Genomic DNA, 16,645 nt, shown 5'->3' on the forward strand with positions numbered 1-16,645 from the left:
TGGAAGCAAACACATGATTCGCGCCAGCTTAGCTGCACAACCCAATTCCTGAGACGAAGGCAGGTAAGCATCACAGCTTGTGCTTTACCGCGACTTGGTACAGTTCATTCACACCTTCGGTGCTTCTACCGGTTCTTGAGGCCCCACCGCCTTATCGAGCCACGTGACCAAGCGGGAGCTCTGTGCGTGACGGCATCAGCAACCTCAAGCTTCCCGAACTCGACCGAGCAGCTGCTTATCGACAGTCCAGCAGTTCACCGCCACGGTCCTCATATACCTCAAACATTCCCTCTTGAGTGACTTCAGCAAGTCCTTTGCCCCGCCCTCCCGAGAGCCGCCAGAGAATGGCGCCCTCCGCCGAGATGGACCACCGCATGGTGTCCATCCACCCCAGGATACGATACAACACTATCGGCGGCGTCAACGGACCACTGGTCATTCTAGAGAATGTCAGTAGTGAAGTGCTGTTTGTTTGGGTGCACCGTTACTTATGCGAAGGCGCTGCAGGTCAAGTTCCCTCGGTATAACGAAATCGTATCATTGACGCTACCTGATGGCTCCGAACGGGCTGGCCAAGTCTTGGAAGCAAGAGGTACGAGGACAAAGCTATAGGAGTATAAGGGCCCTCTAGCTAATAAATTGTTCGCAAAGGCAACCGTGCCGTTGTCCAGGTATAGTAGTGTCCGAATCACGCAGAACGGAAGAGCGGGGCTGACGAAGCGGCAGGTGTTCGAAGGTACAACGGGTATCGACGTCAAGAAGGTGCGCACCCAACGCTGGCACTGTGTCCCTAAGGCTCCGCTAAGACGAGTAGACTACAGTCGAGTTTACCGGCCACAATCTCAAGCTCGGTGTCTCCGAGGACATGCTGGGGCGTATCTTCGATGGATCAGGCCGTGCGATAGACAAGGGGCCGAAGGTGCTTGCGGAGGACTATCTTGATATCAACGGTAGTCCCATCAATCCCTATTCAAGGGTATGCCAATCCGGCTTTGTAGGGGAAGATGGACGCTAATCGTCTGCAGGTGTATCCCGAAGAAATGATCTCGACTGGTATTTCCGCCATCGACACCATGAACTCGATCGCGCGTGGGCAGAAGATCCCCATCTTCTCCGCAGCAGGTCTCCCACACAACGAAATTGCCGCGCAGATTTGTCGTCAAGCCGGTCTGGTTGGTAAGCCTACAAAGGGCGTACACGACGGGCACGAGGAGAACTTCTCCATCGTCTTCGGCGCTATGGGTGTCAACTTGGAGACTAGCAGATTCTTTACCCGCGACTTCGAAGAGAATGGCAGTATGGAGCGTGTGACCCTGTTTTTGAACTTGGCGAACGACCCGACGTAAGTGCAGCAAGGCCAATCATTCTGCTTGACCCTCATGCTCACCCCTCGCAGCATCGAGCGTATCATCACACCGCGTCTTGCACTCACGACCGCCGAGTACTACGCATACCAGCTCGAGAAGCATGTCCTAGTCATCCTCACAGATCTTTCCTCTTACTGCGACGCCCTCCGAGAAGTCTCTGCCGCCAGAGAAGAAGTGCCCGGTCGCCGCGGCTATCCCGGTTACATGTACACTGACTTGTCGACGATCTACGAGCGTGCCGGTCGAGTCGAAGGCCGCAACGGCTCCATCACCCAGATCCCTATCCTGTCCATGCCGAACGACGGTACGGTTCCCTGCGCCCCAGACCCGAGCTTCAACCCCTTGTAATACACAGCGTGCTGACACTACTGAACTACAGACATCACCCACCCGATCCCCGACCTGACAGGCTACATCACCGAAGGGCAAATCTTCATCGACCGCCAACTGCACAACAAGGGCATCTACCCACCCATCAACGTGCTCCCGTCCCTCTCCCGACTGATGAAGTCCGCCATCGGCGAAGGCCGCACGCGCCGCGACCACGGCGACGTGTCCAACCAGTTGTACGCCAAATACGCCATCGGGCGAGACGCGGCGTCCATGAAGGCCGTCGTGGGCGAGGAAGCCCTGTCCTCCGAAGACAAGCTCTCGCTCGAGTTCCTGGACAAGTTCGAGAAGACCTTCATCTCCCAGGGCGCGTACGAGAGCCGCACGATCGTCGAGAGTTTGGATCTGGCGTGGAGCCTGCTGAGGATTTACCCGAAGGAGCTGCTGAATCGGATTCCGGCTAAGGTACTGGATCAGTTCTACCAGAGGCGGAAGGAGGAGAGGAAGAGGGGCGGGAAGGATACGAGGGACAACGAGGATGGGGAGGATGGGGAGGATGAGGAGGATAAGAAGGATGGCGAGGGGGAGAATTTGGTGGACGTGTAGGGTCACGTGGTCCTACAGCTGGGGATGAAGGACTGAGGGGTTGGAGGGTTGATTGGTGACATGAATCTTGCATCTGCCACGGCTTATTCCCAGATTAGAAACATGAAACTCCACGGCTTTTTGCGTCTTGCGATGGCGCGAACATTGCGAGGCTACTGGATGCTGCTGCGTGCGGCCATGACGCTCCGCCCTTGAAACTCTCACACATCACATAGCGTCTACTGACTAACTTCACCACAGCTTCACAAATATTAGCCCCCTGCATCAAGGGGCACATAGCTACACGAAGCGAACCCCACAGACGCCCTGGTATGAGCAAAAGCCAGCCCCAAAAAAAAACGCCATTCCCTGCTCCCGTTCCCTGGGGGTATATCCTCCACTAAACTGCCCGTACAATTGCGCCCTCGTCGTGCCAGTTAAAATTTCCTCTTGCTCCAAGAGTCATACACGAAACCGAATTCCCCTTGTTTAACAACCCATCCATCCCACTACAGAGTATTTCCGCATCACTACTTACCGCTCCTCCACCTCGTCCCCTTCTCCCCTCTCTGGCGGCTGCTGCCGCTGCTCCCCCAACACCCCCCTCAGCTCCCCGTTCCCCTGGATGAGCCGGTCCAGAAAGCCGGCCGTGAGGTCCAGCACCTGGCTCTTGGACGGGCAGTTCTCGCGCAGCTCGGGCACGAGCTCGTTCAGCTTCTCGAAGCCCTTCCGGATCAGGTTCCGCCGCTTCTGCTCGGACAGGATGTGGTTCTGCCGTTTTTGCTCCTCGGTCAGGTTTTCGCGGGCGGGTTTGCTGGCGGGGGCGGCGGCGGCGCTGGCGCTGGCGCTGGCTGCTGTGGTGGCACTGCTGCTGGCTGGTATGGAGGCGCGTTTTGTTTTCGGGGGTGTTGTTGTTGTTGTGGTGGTGGCTGCGGTTATGGCGGAGGCAGCGGCGCGGGATGTTTTGCGGACCTTGGCTGCGCGCTCGGCCGTCGCGGAAGACTTGCGCGCGGCCCCCGCTGTCGGCGTAGCGGTAATGGCATCACTCATCCCCGCGGGCGGATTCGGGAAGAAGTCTTCAGCCTTTGGCTTTCCCTTCCCTTTGCGGCGTTTCCGACTCGTCGTTGTCGCGCTTTCCGCTTCCTCGGCCTCGCTCTCTCTTTCCGCGTCGGCTGTTCGCCCGGCTCCTTGCATCACCGCGACAGGCTGCTTCATCTCTCCTCGTCTTAGCACGGGACTATTCGGCTGCGTGCTGTTGGCGCTGGTGGGTATGAAGGCTGACATGTCCTGCTGTAGCCGATCGAGCACGCGGGCTTCGTCGTGGGTCGGGGGCGCGTGGTAACCGCTGGTGTCGAAGTTGCTGTCGGAGCCGAAGCGGAAGAGGCGGGGTTGGGCTGCGTTGCGCGAGGAGGCGGGCGGTTGGTAGTTCATGTAGTTGTAGGGGTCGAAGTTGGGGGTGGCGGAGCCGTAGGTATATGGCATGTTGTTGCTGAAGACCGGGGCGGGCGTGCCGTTCATGTCTGCGGAGGAAGATGTGTAGATATTCGCTTGGTAGAAGGAGGATGGTGGCGGTGTAATTATGGCGGGATTGGAGGACAGAGAGGCGGTGGTCATGGCGGGACCGGACACGCTACTAAGGTTGGTGAAGCCATAGTCTCCTTGAGGATATTGCTGCGTCGGATAGGCGTGCTGCTGCTGGGTGTGGAAGCTGTTCAGTCCGGAGAGTGTGGAGGCAGCCCCGATGACATCGTCAGAGGTTGTGATAGGTATGCTGTTCGCGCGGCCTGCGAACGGATGGGCCTCATGCCCAAAATGTGGCCCAGAGGTTGCGAAGTTGGGCGCAACCAGCGAAGAGTTGCTGAACGAGCCGGACGGAGGGTTGAAGGGGTGTGATAGTCCATGAGGCGGACGACCGTCAAACGGCGATACAGGGCTAAATGGCTGCACTGGTGCGAAGGCCGGAGCAGGCCTAATTGTCTGAGAGGGTGCGATGCTTTGCTGACGTTGAAAGCTGTGAGGGTCAGAGTTCCAAGCCTCGTTGATATCCGTGAGGCCTGTTCCATAGATATCTTGGTTGACGAAAGTGTCGCTGAAGCCGATGTCGAAGTCCTCAGGATTGTTGAGGAAGCCTAAGATCTGTGCCGAGCTTTGGGTGTTCAGTAAAGGCTGACCGGCAGGCTGCACGGCGGCGGCGGAAGTCGAGGGCTCGCTGTCGTCGAAGGTATCTGCGAGCGTAAGGCGTCAGTGAGGGGCGGCGGAAGATAGGGTATAGGGAGCGTACATCCGAAAGGCTGAGATATCTGCTCTTGGTCGTGATAATGGTCGTTTGAGCTCATGTCGCGACGGCTATGCTCCGATGAGCTTCGCGTGGTGTCGGAGAGGCTGCTTAGCCAGGTGCAAGACGTATGGGAATAGCGGAGATGTGTTCACTAGGCCGGTCGACGCGTGCTCTGGGTCGGTGAGAACTCATGGTCTATCCTGCCTTCACAGCGTTGCTGCGCGGGTGCTGCTGACTTGGGTCGCGGAGGGACGAGCTATCCCAGGTGGCGAGCGGGGAGGTGCGCGGCGAAAGTGCACCCACAGAGCATCAACGCGATACAAGCTGACTCTCGACGCTGTGCCACCATCCGAGTCGGTAGGTTGGGAGAGAGAGAGGGGGTCGAGTTGGTGCTGGCGTGGTAGGCAGCGGATTTGCTTTAACGGCGGGCCAAGCCTGGACGGAATGATTGTGGACAGGCGTTGCGGGTGGCAGTAGGGCTATGCGACAAGCAGCAGAAGGCAGAGGACAGAGATGCAAGATCAGGTGTTGTGCGCAGCTTCCAAAGTCCCAACAACAAATGTTTTGACCTCTCGACGGAAGCTGCTGCGGGCTGACGACTGGCTGACTGGCTGGCTGGCCGTGGCCGACATGTGAGAGAGCACTCGGCCTCTCCGCCGGCGGGTCTTCCAACTGCGCCATCCACACCACCCACACCATCACCAAACCCCTCCAAGCTCGCCACGGGCGGGTCAACGTTCACCAGCGCACGTCGCTCCTTAGCCAGGCACCGCTTGCGTGCAGCCGTGCAGGATTGAGCCTCACGTCGTCATCCACAATTGCGTGGTTCTATCAGGACATCCAACTGCTGCACGAGAGGTGAAGCCTTACATTTTTGGTAGGTCAAGCACCCACACCATTGAAGCAAACTCCCTCCGTGCCAGTCTTTCCTTGGCCTCTAGCCCTATGCATTCCCAGGATAATGCACCTCGGTTTGGTCACGGATCCGCGTCTTGCCTCTCTGTCAATCTCGCTTGGTCCTCAGGCATGCCTCAGTCTTCGATCTCTCTCGGAGGGCTTCTCTTTGTGGGGTAGCTGTTTTGTTGAAGCCAGGGGTGGCAGGTGTTTCATATGGGCGCGAGCTTTTGAATTATGCTTCCACGAAACTTCCTTTGTAGGATTACCGTCTCAGTCAAAACGCATCATTCATCCCGAGGCATCTCGGCCTGTTGATCGCGGCCCTTGGGGGCCATCCTCAGCCCGGTGGGCGGCAGTTTCGTATTGATGCGTCTACCACGTAGCATCCGGGGGTCAAGACATGTTAAATGCAGTCACACTTGGGATGCTGACGCATGTTCAGGACGCAGTGACTCTTGATTTCGGCTTCGTTTGGCCGCTGAGCTGCTCTACCGAGCGTCGCGCCTTGGTGTGAGGCCAGTCAATGGCGCCTTGACAGCCAGATAGGCCTCTATGATCCCTCTTACACCTTGGATATGGGGAACAACAGCGATGTGGTGCGCGACTACCGCCGTTTACTAAAGCCGTGAGTCGACAATGTGCGCTTTGAGGTCAAAGTAGATGAACTCATTGCAATCGCCTTATTCTCACAAATTTCCTGTTGGCGCTAGTAGTAGTACGCATTGGCTGACAAGAGAGATCATTCAGACTCGCGCGTGCATACGTGCTCGGGTATCTCTCCAGCACTACCCCTCAGATCTTCGGCCTTTTGGCAGCCCTATCTCGTAAAGAGATACCATATGGCGTTGCACTTTCAAGAGTAAGTGCATAGCCGTTCTGCTTGACGCTCAATGCGTGCTTAAGCATTCTAGTACCGTTGTTTCCTCATCTCGTTCCTATGTCATGTGATTTCTATCAAGACTACCTTGCGAGCTCCCCTGCTATTTAGAAGACCCGTTCCATCACAAGCTGACAGACCGCGCAGCTTTACACTATACTGCGCTCGGCTGCAGCCATCAACCGTTTTCCTGCGTTCTGTGGCGTCCTGGTTGGAGGCTCCACGCTCCTGAAATTTCCTCTACGGGCATTCCTGACCAGCTCCCTGACTACGCTCTATCGCACGCGTTGGCGGCGAGGATGGCAAGTCGACCATGTAGGCATCGAAAGACTGTCGAGGTTCCTGGCGACACTCGCCGCGGCCATAGCAAGCTTTGCTCTGCTCAACAGCCGGCAGCATGGCCATTCACAAGGCGAGCTTGCCCATGCGCAAGTCGTGGTGCCTGGTGAAGACAGCAAAGAAAGTAAAGACAAGATGACCGGGCCCCGCCGCTCATCGAACGTCGAATCGCCGCCAGAATCTTTCTTACCCACCCTACCAGATGATAGAGCGGAGCCATCAACTAAGCCTAGTACCGTCACATCCTCGCCAACCTCCATCTCACCATTTCCATCTCAACCCCGAGACACCACGCCACTTTCCCTCCCTCCATCCGCCCTCGCCGGCAAGACCCTCGACCTAACTCTCCTCACAACCGTGCACGCCCTCTCCGTCCTCCTCACCGGCGTTTGGCCACCCCCATCCCGCCGCACGCGGCTCACCAACCTTATATCCTCCGCCACACTTCCAGCATTGTTCACCTTCTCCTGCTCCACAATAATGCACGCCTACTTCTACGCCCCCTTCCGCCTCCCCCACGCCTACGTCTCCTGGATATCGCGCTTCGCGCGGCTGGACCCGCGTCTTCTGCGCGCTCTGCGCGAGGCCCGCTTCGGGAACTGGCGGTATGGCAGAGATGACGGGCTGGGAGGGCTGCTGGGCGATATGGCGCAGGACCTGGGGTTGCCGAGGACGTGGGGGGATCCGGCGAAGACGGTGCCGGTGCCGTGTCAGCTGGTGCATCAGGGGATGGGGAAGGGGTGCGAGGTGAATGCCGGGGTGAGATTTGCGCGGGCCTGGGTCGAGGCGGCCAAAATGTACCTGCCGCTGAGACTGGGCGTGGTTGTGCTGCGGTGGCTACTGCGGCTGCGACGCCAACGCTTGTACGGCCGGGGCACGGCACCTGGTGCCAGGACAGCAGCGGCGCCGCTGTCGCGCCTTCTCATCCCCGCTCTGGCTGACGCTGCACGCTCCTCCGCCTTCCTAGCCGCCTTCGTATCTCTCTTCTACTACGGCGTCTGTCTCGCACGCACGCGCCTTGGTCCCCGCATCTTCTCCCCCAAGACCGTGACGCCGCAGATGTGGGACTCGGGCCTGTGCATCCACGCCGGGTGTCTGCTCTGCGGGCTCAGCTTCCTGGTCCTGCCCACTGAGGGTAACGGTACCAGCAGCAGGAGGGCGGATATCGTGTTTTTCGTGCTGCCGCGGGCGTTGGGGGTCTGGTTCCCTAGACGGTATGAGCGGAAATATCTCTGGCGGGAGGGGGCTGTGTTTGCGGTCGGGGCTGCGGCCGTGGTCACTGCGGCGATGGAGCGCCCCGAGATGGTCGGTGGAGTGTTGGGGAGGGTGCTGAAGGGTGTCTTTGCTGAATAAGATTGATAGTCGCTAGGTAAGAAGGACTTCTTCTTTTTGTGGAGAGTAGTTCTCGCTAAGGATATCGCAAGATACAAGAGCTACCTGAAAACACGGTTGCCGCTTCTCGGCTGGTGGCTCTCTCACTCGGATTCACCGTCAAACTGGACTCATGGTCATGTCAGTCGCAGAGCAGCTGGACCGCTTCTATACCATAGGAAGCCAAAACATTTCCAGCAGTTCAACTCTTTGGTGCAGCAAATGCCTAAGGTGTCTAAGCTATGGACTTTTGCTCAAGGCCTATCCAGTGGTAAGGTTTTCTCAGTGGATTGAATTGTATGATTGATAATTTGCTACCTAGGACGGAAACGGCTATTTAACTAACGTCGCAGCCTATCACGTAACGCTAGACGGAACGGCAGTCGCTCGACCGAACGTCCAACGTCCCGAGCAGACTCCGCACGAGCCGTAACATCCAGGTCCAGGGCCACGAGTAGCTTTCAAGGCGGCAACCGACTTTTCGGAAGGCCCTTGGTAGAAAAGCTTAGTTCAAGCGGCTTGGACATCATCACTTGTCTCTGCCTACGTTTTTCATCCGCCGGTCTTCCTGCTCTACCTATCTCTATATCGGCACACCTTCTCCCCACACAAACAAACCTTATCCAGCCCCCTCCAATACCCCTCACAATAGTCCACCGTGATCTCTCCTCCCGTGGGGATCCCCCTACTAATCAGCACGATCCTCTGCACGCCCCTCCAGCTGAAGCGTTCGAACTGCGCGTTTGGGCAGCAGCTGTGATTCACGAAGCGCGTGTAGTTGCCCTGCCGACCCTGGTGGATCTGGTATGCTGGAGAGGTGGGAGAGGGCTGCCCGACCATGACGTCGGTGTTCGTAAGATGCCGCGTTAGGAGGCCGATGAATTCGCCGATGGCGGTCCCGCGGGGGAAGGACTGGGGGGGACGATGTCAGGAGAGTACGACAACAAACTTTCGTGGGGGTTTTTTTGGGGGAGAAGACGCCGTGCGGGATGCGGTGGGGAAACTTGGACTGCACAATTGTGTGGGGAGGATGGGGTTTGTTGATTAAACCGCGAATGACTGTAGAAAGCCGTAGCAAGATTTCGCTATGCTTTTGATGAGGACTGCATCTCGCTTGGAGGCTTTACGTGGCGCACGCCGTGCCCCTGATGATGAATATGAAACTTGCCAGCGACAGACTGCCAGAAACAAGTTCGACTTACAAGGCACGCCTCGAGCCCATCATTACGGCCGTTAGCGGTCCGGAACACCTGTACTGGACATGCTTTGCGGACGCATCCATATAGAGCCGGGAAACAGCGGCAGCAGTTCTCCTTTGGATCATCCTCTTGTCGTTCGCCACATACATCGCAGACGTAGACACGCGAGGGAGCAACGTCTGCAGCTGCTGGCGTCGGACGTCTCGGATCCCACAACGGCCCCCAAGCGTCTTCATCGATGACGGACTCCTCGAGATGCTCAAAGCTGAAGTTAGAATCCCACTACAGATACGTCTGCCTCAGCGGTATTGGCTCGCTGTGTTCGCTCACGACCCAGTCATGGGGGTGGCCGTCGTACACTCTCGCCGAAGGCTCACCAATGATGGCGAGGAGCTGCCGCCAGTGCGGATGGAGCGTGTCGGCTGCTACTTCGAAGCGCCGCCGTAACCTCTGAAGGCGCTGCACAGCTTCTTTGGTGAAGCCGACGCGGTACTTGCAGAAACGGTAGAGGCCCATGCCGGCGAAGACGAGTGATACCCATCCTCCCGCTTCTTTTATCTCTTGGTAACCGCGCCAGACTGCCCTGAAGCGAATCAGCTAAAGAGTGCTTGGTTGTCGGCCTATCTACGCTGTGGGATACTGCTAACTCTTTCAAAGTATACATGCAATCCTTGGGCCGTTCTGGCGACATCTCTGCAAGATTATTGGCAACTCATGCACGAAGCTTTACATGACCGCTTCAGAGGATACGAACGACACTTACGTTTTGTTTCTCAACTCTTTCTCTGTCCAGCCAAAGTCCTCGCAAGCTACTTTCAATGCGTGCATTCGGCTCTTCGTGAGGCTGCCGCCGCCTCCCAAAGCAGCGAGCTGCTGGACACGAGCGTCAAAACACTCAACCCAGCGCGCCTGAACGATGACTTCAAGTCACCTACAGCAGCGGCTCGCTTGAGTGATCTTCCGGCAGAGCACATTCATCTGGCTGAAGGCGCCACCGAGTGCCGCCTCCGCGACGGAGCTGTTTGGGCCATCTGGGCTGTTCGAGTCCGTGACTGAGGAACCGACTCCCAAGGTTCGATTTTCGTACAGTTGGTCGGCCTAACAAAAGTCAGCTAAGGGAAATTGAGGGACATGGTTTGAAGGGGAACGCCGAACGCTTTTCAAGCTAGAATAACCGTGTCTGCCACTAAGGATGTGAAAACGGTTTGGGACAGGACGTTGGAAGCTCTATGAGGATATATTGACGAATGCCCACGCTATCGTCCATTCATGACAGCAGGCCAACAGTGCACTTGGGGAATGACAATTTCAGCTCCACTTGCATCTCTGTCCTAGAGAAACGGTTCTTGAAGATGAGAACGATACCGAACCTACCATAAGACCCAGATCAAGGCTGATACTGCTGTGGATCTGCTCCCATATTCCTGTGATGAGTTTGTATAGACTTGAGGGCTGTAACGTATGGATATCGATTGCTTTTTGTCTCTGTCGCTGCGGGAAATGTCGCGTGTTGCTTTGTGATCGGCGAATAGCACGTTCAGCCGATATCTCCTCATCTGTTCCGGGGCCCGAAGCTAAGCGTAAACCTCCAGTTGCCCTTCGGCGTTTAGATGCGTCGGACTCGGACGGCGACGATTCTGAGGATTCCCGCCGCCTTCTGCCACGCTGACATCGTTGTCTTGTGGTTAGAGAGCGCGTGGGTCCCGTCTGAGACCCAATGCTCTCCTCCGCAGCAGTAGCAGGCGTTAACGTCTGGCTTGATTGGATCGAGCTAATCTCTCGCGTCTGCCTTCTTAACACTGAAATGTTAATGGTAGTCTGGGCCACTTAGCAAATACTGTTCGACTTTACCAGCTTCCTTGACCTAGGGCCCAGGAGGTATCTAGAGAAACGGACTCAACGAACGTGTGAAGTAATTCGTCAAGTATAAAATGCTATCCAAGAAACCCTCAGACGTGTGCAGAAGGGTCAAGATGCTCGTGGAAGAGGATTGCATTTTGATTCTGCTACGCATTGACTGACAACGATTACTGAGGTTAAATGACCTACTAATTCTATCCGACGTGGTAACATCACTGACGGCGCTCGACCATCCGACAGAATGCCTTCTATCATTAGTATCGGGTCTACTAAGCCTTCCAGAGCGGGGCTGCTCTCATACACACTTGAGCGGCGAAGGTACTCTTGGATTGCCTGAGATACACAGTCTGCTAGGCTCTGTGCCTCAAGTTCTGTGTGGTGGTTCATGATCATTGTCAATCAAGGGAAAGATCAGGCCGTGGTACGTGTCGGATTGGAAACTGCAGCGGCTCATGCGATATAACAGGAAATTCTCATAATTGTTCTCTCCTATGAGTCTATGAGATATTCTTGCAGTCAAGAAATTCTGCCCAGGCAGATGTGATGCGCCGGAAGACGTTGCCGATCAGTGGCCTTGAGCGCAAATGACGTAAGATTGCCCCCTGCAATTCAACGTTGCGGCTTCAAATCTCTGATCTACTCTTCCGGCTGTGCCTTCGACAGCAGACAGACACAAGCTACTTGTGATGATACTGTGGCTTAGCGGACCGATAGCAGCAGCTATCCACACTCTTGGACAGCTTGAAGCTCTTCAACATCTGTTCGAAGGGGGCTGCATCACCGCTTCCGCTCCGCTCTGCCTTCCGAAGCTTGCGGGCTTGGCATCTCAACTGATTTTCCACTAGAGATAGACCAAAGTGAACTAAAGACTTGTCGTTTGTTTGCCAACAGCGGAGGAGCTTATATAAGTCGCTAGGTGCAGTATCCGTGGTGTTAGTATACATGCAACTCTAACCATCACTTCCTCATAAGCTTGCAATTCCCCCAAGTCGGCCCCCTTTCGCCGCTGGTATACATCTAGCTCACATCATACCTTAGATCTCTAATACTCTACTCTCGCTGTTTCATTGTCTCTCCATTCCCTCTAGGTTACCATCATCATGTCACAAACTCCTTCTCCTGACCCTCTGGAGCTGAGTCGAGAAAAGTCTGGCGACGACTACAGTTTCGATGGTCTGACAGGGTGGCGAAAATATCGTGTCTTGCGGCCGGGTCGAGGCATGTACCATGACGTCAAGCGACGTTTGCCATACTATCCGAGCGACATTACAGATGCGTTGACTTACCGGGTCATTGCAAGCACGATACGGATGTACTTCGTCAAGTGAGTATACAATCCTAAATACTGCAGAGACTTGGATAGAGAACTGACAAAGCCAAGTCTTCTCCCAGCTATAGCATTCACACTCGACATGTACCGGCGGACCGGCGAGTTCTACGGTATTAACGAGGCTCTGTTTTCTTCCGCACTCGCTGCAATGGTATTCAGCATTCTGGGCGCGCAGCCCCTTACCATCGTTGGCATCACTGGTCTGATTGGGCTTTTCAACTACACAATCTACGACATTGTAGTGATCTACGACGCTTCAGTCTACCCGCAGGTCATGGCTTGGACCGGTATTTGGGCCGCTGTCTTCCATTGGATGGTGTCTTTCTGGAACCTCTGCGATTACATGCGGTATGTCACGGACTTTTCCAGCCAGTCTTTCGGCATGTACGTGGGAATCATCTACATCAGTAAGTCAGTTTTGTTAGTGTATTGACGGCTGCTAATAAGGATACAGTCAAGGGTGTTGAAGAACTCATCAACGAATTTACCTACGGCAGCAGAGCTGGCTTCCTTGGTTGCGTCATAGCAATGCTCTATTTCGGAACCATCTACGGTCTCGAGAAGCTAGGTGGTAGCACTGTCTTTAAGCCTTGGTTCCGTGGCATACTTGCTGATTACGCCTATGTGGTAAGCCGTCGACGTCACTATAGACGAGCACGAAATTGGGAAGCTGATGACCTTGCGCAGATTGGCACCCTCTTCTGGGTCGGCTTCTCTCACATCCCCGGTACTCTCAAGGACACAGATCTCAGCTATGTTCCAGTCGTCCGAGCCTTTCATCCCACTCAACCGCGGAGTTGGCTGATAGATTTCTGGAATCTCAATGCCACCTGGGTCTTTGTGTCCCTACCCTTCGGCTTCCTGGTCATGTTACTCTTCTATTACGACCACAACGTCAGCAGCCTTACCGCGCAAGCGCGCCAGTACCCTCTCAAGAAGCCGGGCGGGTTCCACTGGGACTTCTTCCTGCTCGGCTGTACCACGTTTGTCGCTGGTCTACTCGGCTTACAGTTGCCGAACGGCTTGGTACCGCAGGCGCCTGTGCACACGGATTCTCTGACCGTGTACGAGACCGAGCTCAAGATCATCTCAACGGAAGAAGGGGAAGGTGCGGAGATCAGGAGACCGATCGTCAGGGCCGTCGCCGTCGTCGAGCAACGCCTCTCCCATTTCCTCATGGGTCTTGCGATTATTGGAACGATGACCGGGCCGCTGCTCACTGTGCTCCGTACAATGCCTGCTGCAGTGTTCGCGGGTGTCTTCTTCGTTGTTGGATGGGGCGCAATCGAGTCCAACGGGATGCTCGAGAAACTCATCTTCCTGATGTCCGAGGATCGCTTCATACAGCGCGATGAGCCGCTCCTGACGATACAGAAGCGCAAGATTTGGATGTGGATTGGTATCCAAGCTGTCGGCGTAGCGGTCACAGTAGCGATCTCGCAGACTATCGCCGCCATAGGTACGTCTCCCACCTTCAGTCGGAGGTCAAACATCGTCGACGAATCGAAATCCTAATTTGGCCTAGGCTTTCCCGTCCTCATCACAGCACTGATACCGCTACGGACAGCCGTCTTGCCTAAGATCTTCTCAAGAAAAGAGCTTCAGGTGATGGACGACCTGACCGCCAACAGCGAGACGGTCCTCGCCAGTCTCGGTGGTGCCCCCACACTTCCAGAGAATATACGTGCTGATGAGTATGGGCTTGAGCGCCGCTATTCTGAGAGTAGACGAGGTGTGTCAAGGCAGCGGTCGGGAAGCCTGTATCAATAGGTGCATCGTGGTGGATCATCGTATTAAAAGTGCTAGATCGAAGAGTAGAGAAGCTGTCTCAAGGAGGCGTTTTTAGACTATTGATGCACCGGTACGCGTAGATAGAATAGATCATCTGCTGCATTGTAACAAGTTCTTTGATATTCCGTAGCTCTTTGCCATGCCTGTTCAGCTTATCTTCCAATGCCTACGAACACGAATCGACGTTTTTCGACTTTTCATGACCGGAGCTGCGTGCTTAAGCTCGGTTCGCGACGGCTTAGATCAGCCAGCAAGCTTTCAAGTGCCAACAAAAGAACATGTTGCCTGTACGTGAGATTATCATGGTGGAGTGACCGGCAACACATTCTTTGCCCGAGCCTTGTTCGCGGCTGGCTGCATAGGATCCACTCCAGCATCATCAAAGTGGTCCGGGCGTTCATGGTGTTGCGGGGTTCTGGGGCTCCACTTTGGTCGTTCACACCGACAAATCCTCATACAAAGGGTGCACTTTTGCTATCTATTCAGCGGTAAGAAGCAATTGAAGATCACAGTCGTTGTGCCGCTATCACCCGTCATCGACTCATCAACGCCAGCCATCGTTTAGGGGGATGCATGCTCGGGACGAGGGAAAGCTTTACCAATACTCTACCTGCATTCTGCTTTGAAGCTCTGTGAGCTGAACTCTTCGCCAGCGTCGAAGCTGCAGAGTGCCTCGTAGAAATAACGCCTCCAATCGGCCGCACCTTCGGGGTAGATGACAAGCCGAGAGTATCGAGAGCAGAGCCCGAGGAGCATGTTGTGGGAAGGTTGCTCAATCTTTGAGAAAAGAGCGCCGATCTCTCGCATGAGCGCCGGAGTCACCGCGGCAGAGCCGCATCTGCATCATAACTGTTCGCTTGCTCCAGAACAGTTCCCGCAGAAGGGGGTTCGAGAGTTGAAACGTGATAACGGCGTCGCCGTCTCCCCCTCTAAGTGCCGAAACAAAAGGCGACCAAGTCCCACTTTCTGTTCTTTCGCCTCTTGCGGATCTTACTCGCAGTTGCATACGAAGGATTGGACTTTTATAACCTAGCGACAATCAAACCCAAATAAAACAATCATGGTGATTGCTCACGTCTGATTCGCTCCTCGCACAAGGCTGAATCTGTCGCATCAGATGCCTTCGCCGCCCGACAGCCCCACCACTCCGCCACCTTCCTTCCACTCCCTCCAACGCCAACCCGTCGAGCCCTTGATCGCCGAATGGACGACCTCGGGCGTCGACCAGCCAGACTTCCACGGGCGCATGGCAGCGCAGTTCCACTCGCTGCCTGGCGACGGCCGCAGAGCATCCGACCTGCGCGCGCTCGTCGCGGCGCAGAAAAGCGCGTCCTCGATGGCATTGAGCGTTAGAAGCCACACCCAAGCCAGATCGACGGTGTCAGGCGCACCATCCATGCTGACACGAGCATCCGGCGACACGTACGAGTCCTCTGGCGTCAGCACCGCAGATGCGAGCGTCGTTCAAGGCGTGCGGCTCCTCGAGCTCGGGCCCGACGGCATCCTCGAGGTGCGGCCTGATGCCCGGCGCAGCGTCCTCGAATGCCCGTTTCACTTCTTGAACTGCCACTTCCGCTCCTACGACCTCGAGCACTGGAAGACGCATACTATGTGGCACTTCCGCGGGCAGGATCCTCCGCGCTCGATAGAGTGTCCGCTCTGCGATACATTCAACTACACATACCCCAACGGTTTCGACGCCTGGGACGCGCGGATGAACCACCAAGCCCAGCACCATTACGCTGGCCACACCCTCGCTACCGCCCGTCCCGAATTTAAGCTTCACCACTACCTATGGCAGAGACGGATCATCAGCCATGCGGAGCTGCAAGAGCTGAAGGGTGCGTCCAGACTGCGGCATGCGCAGGCGGAAGCGTACAATGCCTATACAGTCACACAGGGGCCAGGCAGGAACGATAGGCCTCAGCGGATGCCTAGGCGGGAAGGGCGCGGATGAGGGCGGGCGGGAGGAACGATCCCCACGCGTGCTTGCCTGCGGACCGAGAATATTGAAAAGCTTATCACAACCACGATTCCTTGTATCGAATTCTGATCACGCTTCAACAAGACTGCCACACAACACACGGAAGCTGATCCGTCATTACATCCCGCATTCAGCTCCTCCGATTTACGATGAATACGAATTTACGTTCAGCATCCAGCCACAGACTGAGATACCCGATTTGCATTTGCGCGGCGTTGTGGTAAAAGGTATGCGACAGAGGGTCGCTGAAAGAGATTGAAAGGTTCTATTGCGCCACGTTGATGATGACAATTGTGTGGCCGGGGGGGACTTTCTCGCATGTTATGTACATTGAATCTAGGGTGCAATAGGATGCGATGCCACTGGGGGATGTAACGCTGGGGCAGTACCCCTTCAGCTGCAGCCACATGAACGGCGATGGCGGAATACCTCTTTAG

The 16,645-nt window shown here is 55.8% G+C and overlaps 6 protein-coding genes across 6 annotated transcripts; 4 read left to right on the top strand and 2 right to left on the bottom strand.

Annotated features, from left to right (window-relative positions):
• Positions 1 to 344: 344 nt before the first annotated feature.
• Positions 345 to 2,303, top strand: W97_07161 (V-type proton ATPase subunit B; the record flags this gene model as incomplete). The annotated part of the gene is made up of 7 exons (XM_007785141.1): positions 345 to 449; positions 508 to 592; positions 707 to 762; positions 815 to 976; positions 1,026 to 1,342; positions 1,397 to 1,671; positions 1,747 to 2,303. The coding sequence occupies 7 exons, from the start codon at positions 345 to 347 to the stop codon at positions 2,301 to 2,303; spliced, it is 1,557 nt and encodes a 518-aa protein (XP_007783331.1).
• Positions 2,304 to 2,816: 513 nt separating this feature from the next.
• W97_07162 (uncharacterized protein) lies at positions 2,817 to 4,618 on the bottom strand (the record flags this gene model as incomplete). Its single annotated transcript, XM_007785142.1, has 2 exons — positions 2,817 to 4,507; positions 4,564 to 4,618. 2 exons carry the CDS (start codon positions 4,616 to 4,618, stop codon positions 2,817 to 2,819), a joined length of 1,746 nt encoding a protein of 581 aa, XP_007783332.1.
• A 2,190-nt stretch (positions 4,619 to 6,808) lies between these two features.
• Positions 6,809 to 8,026, top strand: W97_07163 (uncharacterized protein; the record flags this gene model as incomplete). Its single annotated transcript, XM_007785143.1, has 1 exon — positions 6,809 to 8,026. One exon carries the CDS (start codon positions 6,809 to 6,811, stop codon positions 8,024 to 8,026), a length of 1,218 nt encoding a protein of 405 aa, XP_007783333.1.
• A 591-nt stretch (positions 8,027 to 8,617) lies between these two features.
• On the bottom strand, positions 8,618 to 10,071 carry W97_07164 (uncharacterized protein; the record flags this gene model as incomplete). Its single annotated transcript, XM_007785144.1, has 4 exons — positions 8,618 to 8,956; positions 9,391 to 9,525; positions 9,574 to 9,826; positions 10,007 to 10,071. 4 exons carry the CDS (start codon positions 10,069 to 10,071, stop codon positions 8,618 to 8,620), a joined length of 792 nt encoding a protein of 263 aa, XP_007783334.1.
• Positions 10,072 to 12,203: 2,132 nt separating this feature from the next.
• Positions 12,204 to 14,203, top strand: W97_07165 (uncharacterized protein; the record flags this gene model as incomplete). The annotated part of the gene is made up of 5 exons (XM_007785145.1): positions 12,204 to 12,427; positions 12,485 to 12,840; positions 12,888 to 13,060; positions 13,121 to 13,892; positions 13,959 to 14,203. 5 exons carry the CDS (start codon positions 12,204 to 12,206, stop codon positions 14,201 to 14,203), a joined length of 1,770 nt encoding a protein of 589 aa, XP_007783335.1.
• Positions 14,204 to 15,341: 1,138 nt separating this feature from the next.
• On the top strand, positions 15,342 to 16,181 carry W97_07166 (uncharacterized protein; the record flags this gene model as incomplete). The annotated part of the gene is made up of 1 exon (XM_007785146.1): positions 15,342 to 16,181. One exon carries the CDS (start codon positions 15,342 to 15,344, stop codon positions 16,179 to 16,181), a length of 840 nt encoding a protein of 279 aa, XP_007783336.1.
• Positions 16,182 to 16,645: the final 464 nt, after the last annotated feature.

This window comes from Coniosporium apollinis (assembly GCF_000281105.1).
Source record: "Coniosporium apollinis CBS 100218 chromosome Unknown supercont1.39, whole genome shotgun sequence".
Classification (NCBI taxonomy): domain Eukaryota; kingdom Fungi; phylum Ascomycota; class Dothideomycetes; genus Coniosporium; species Coniosporium apollinis.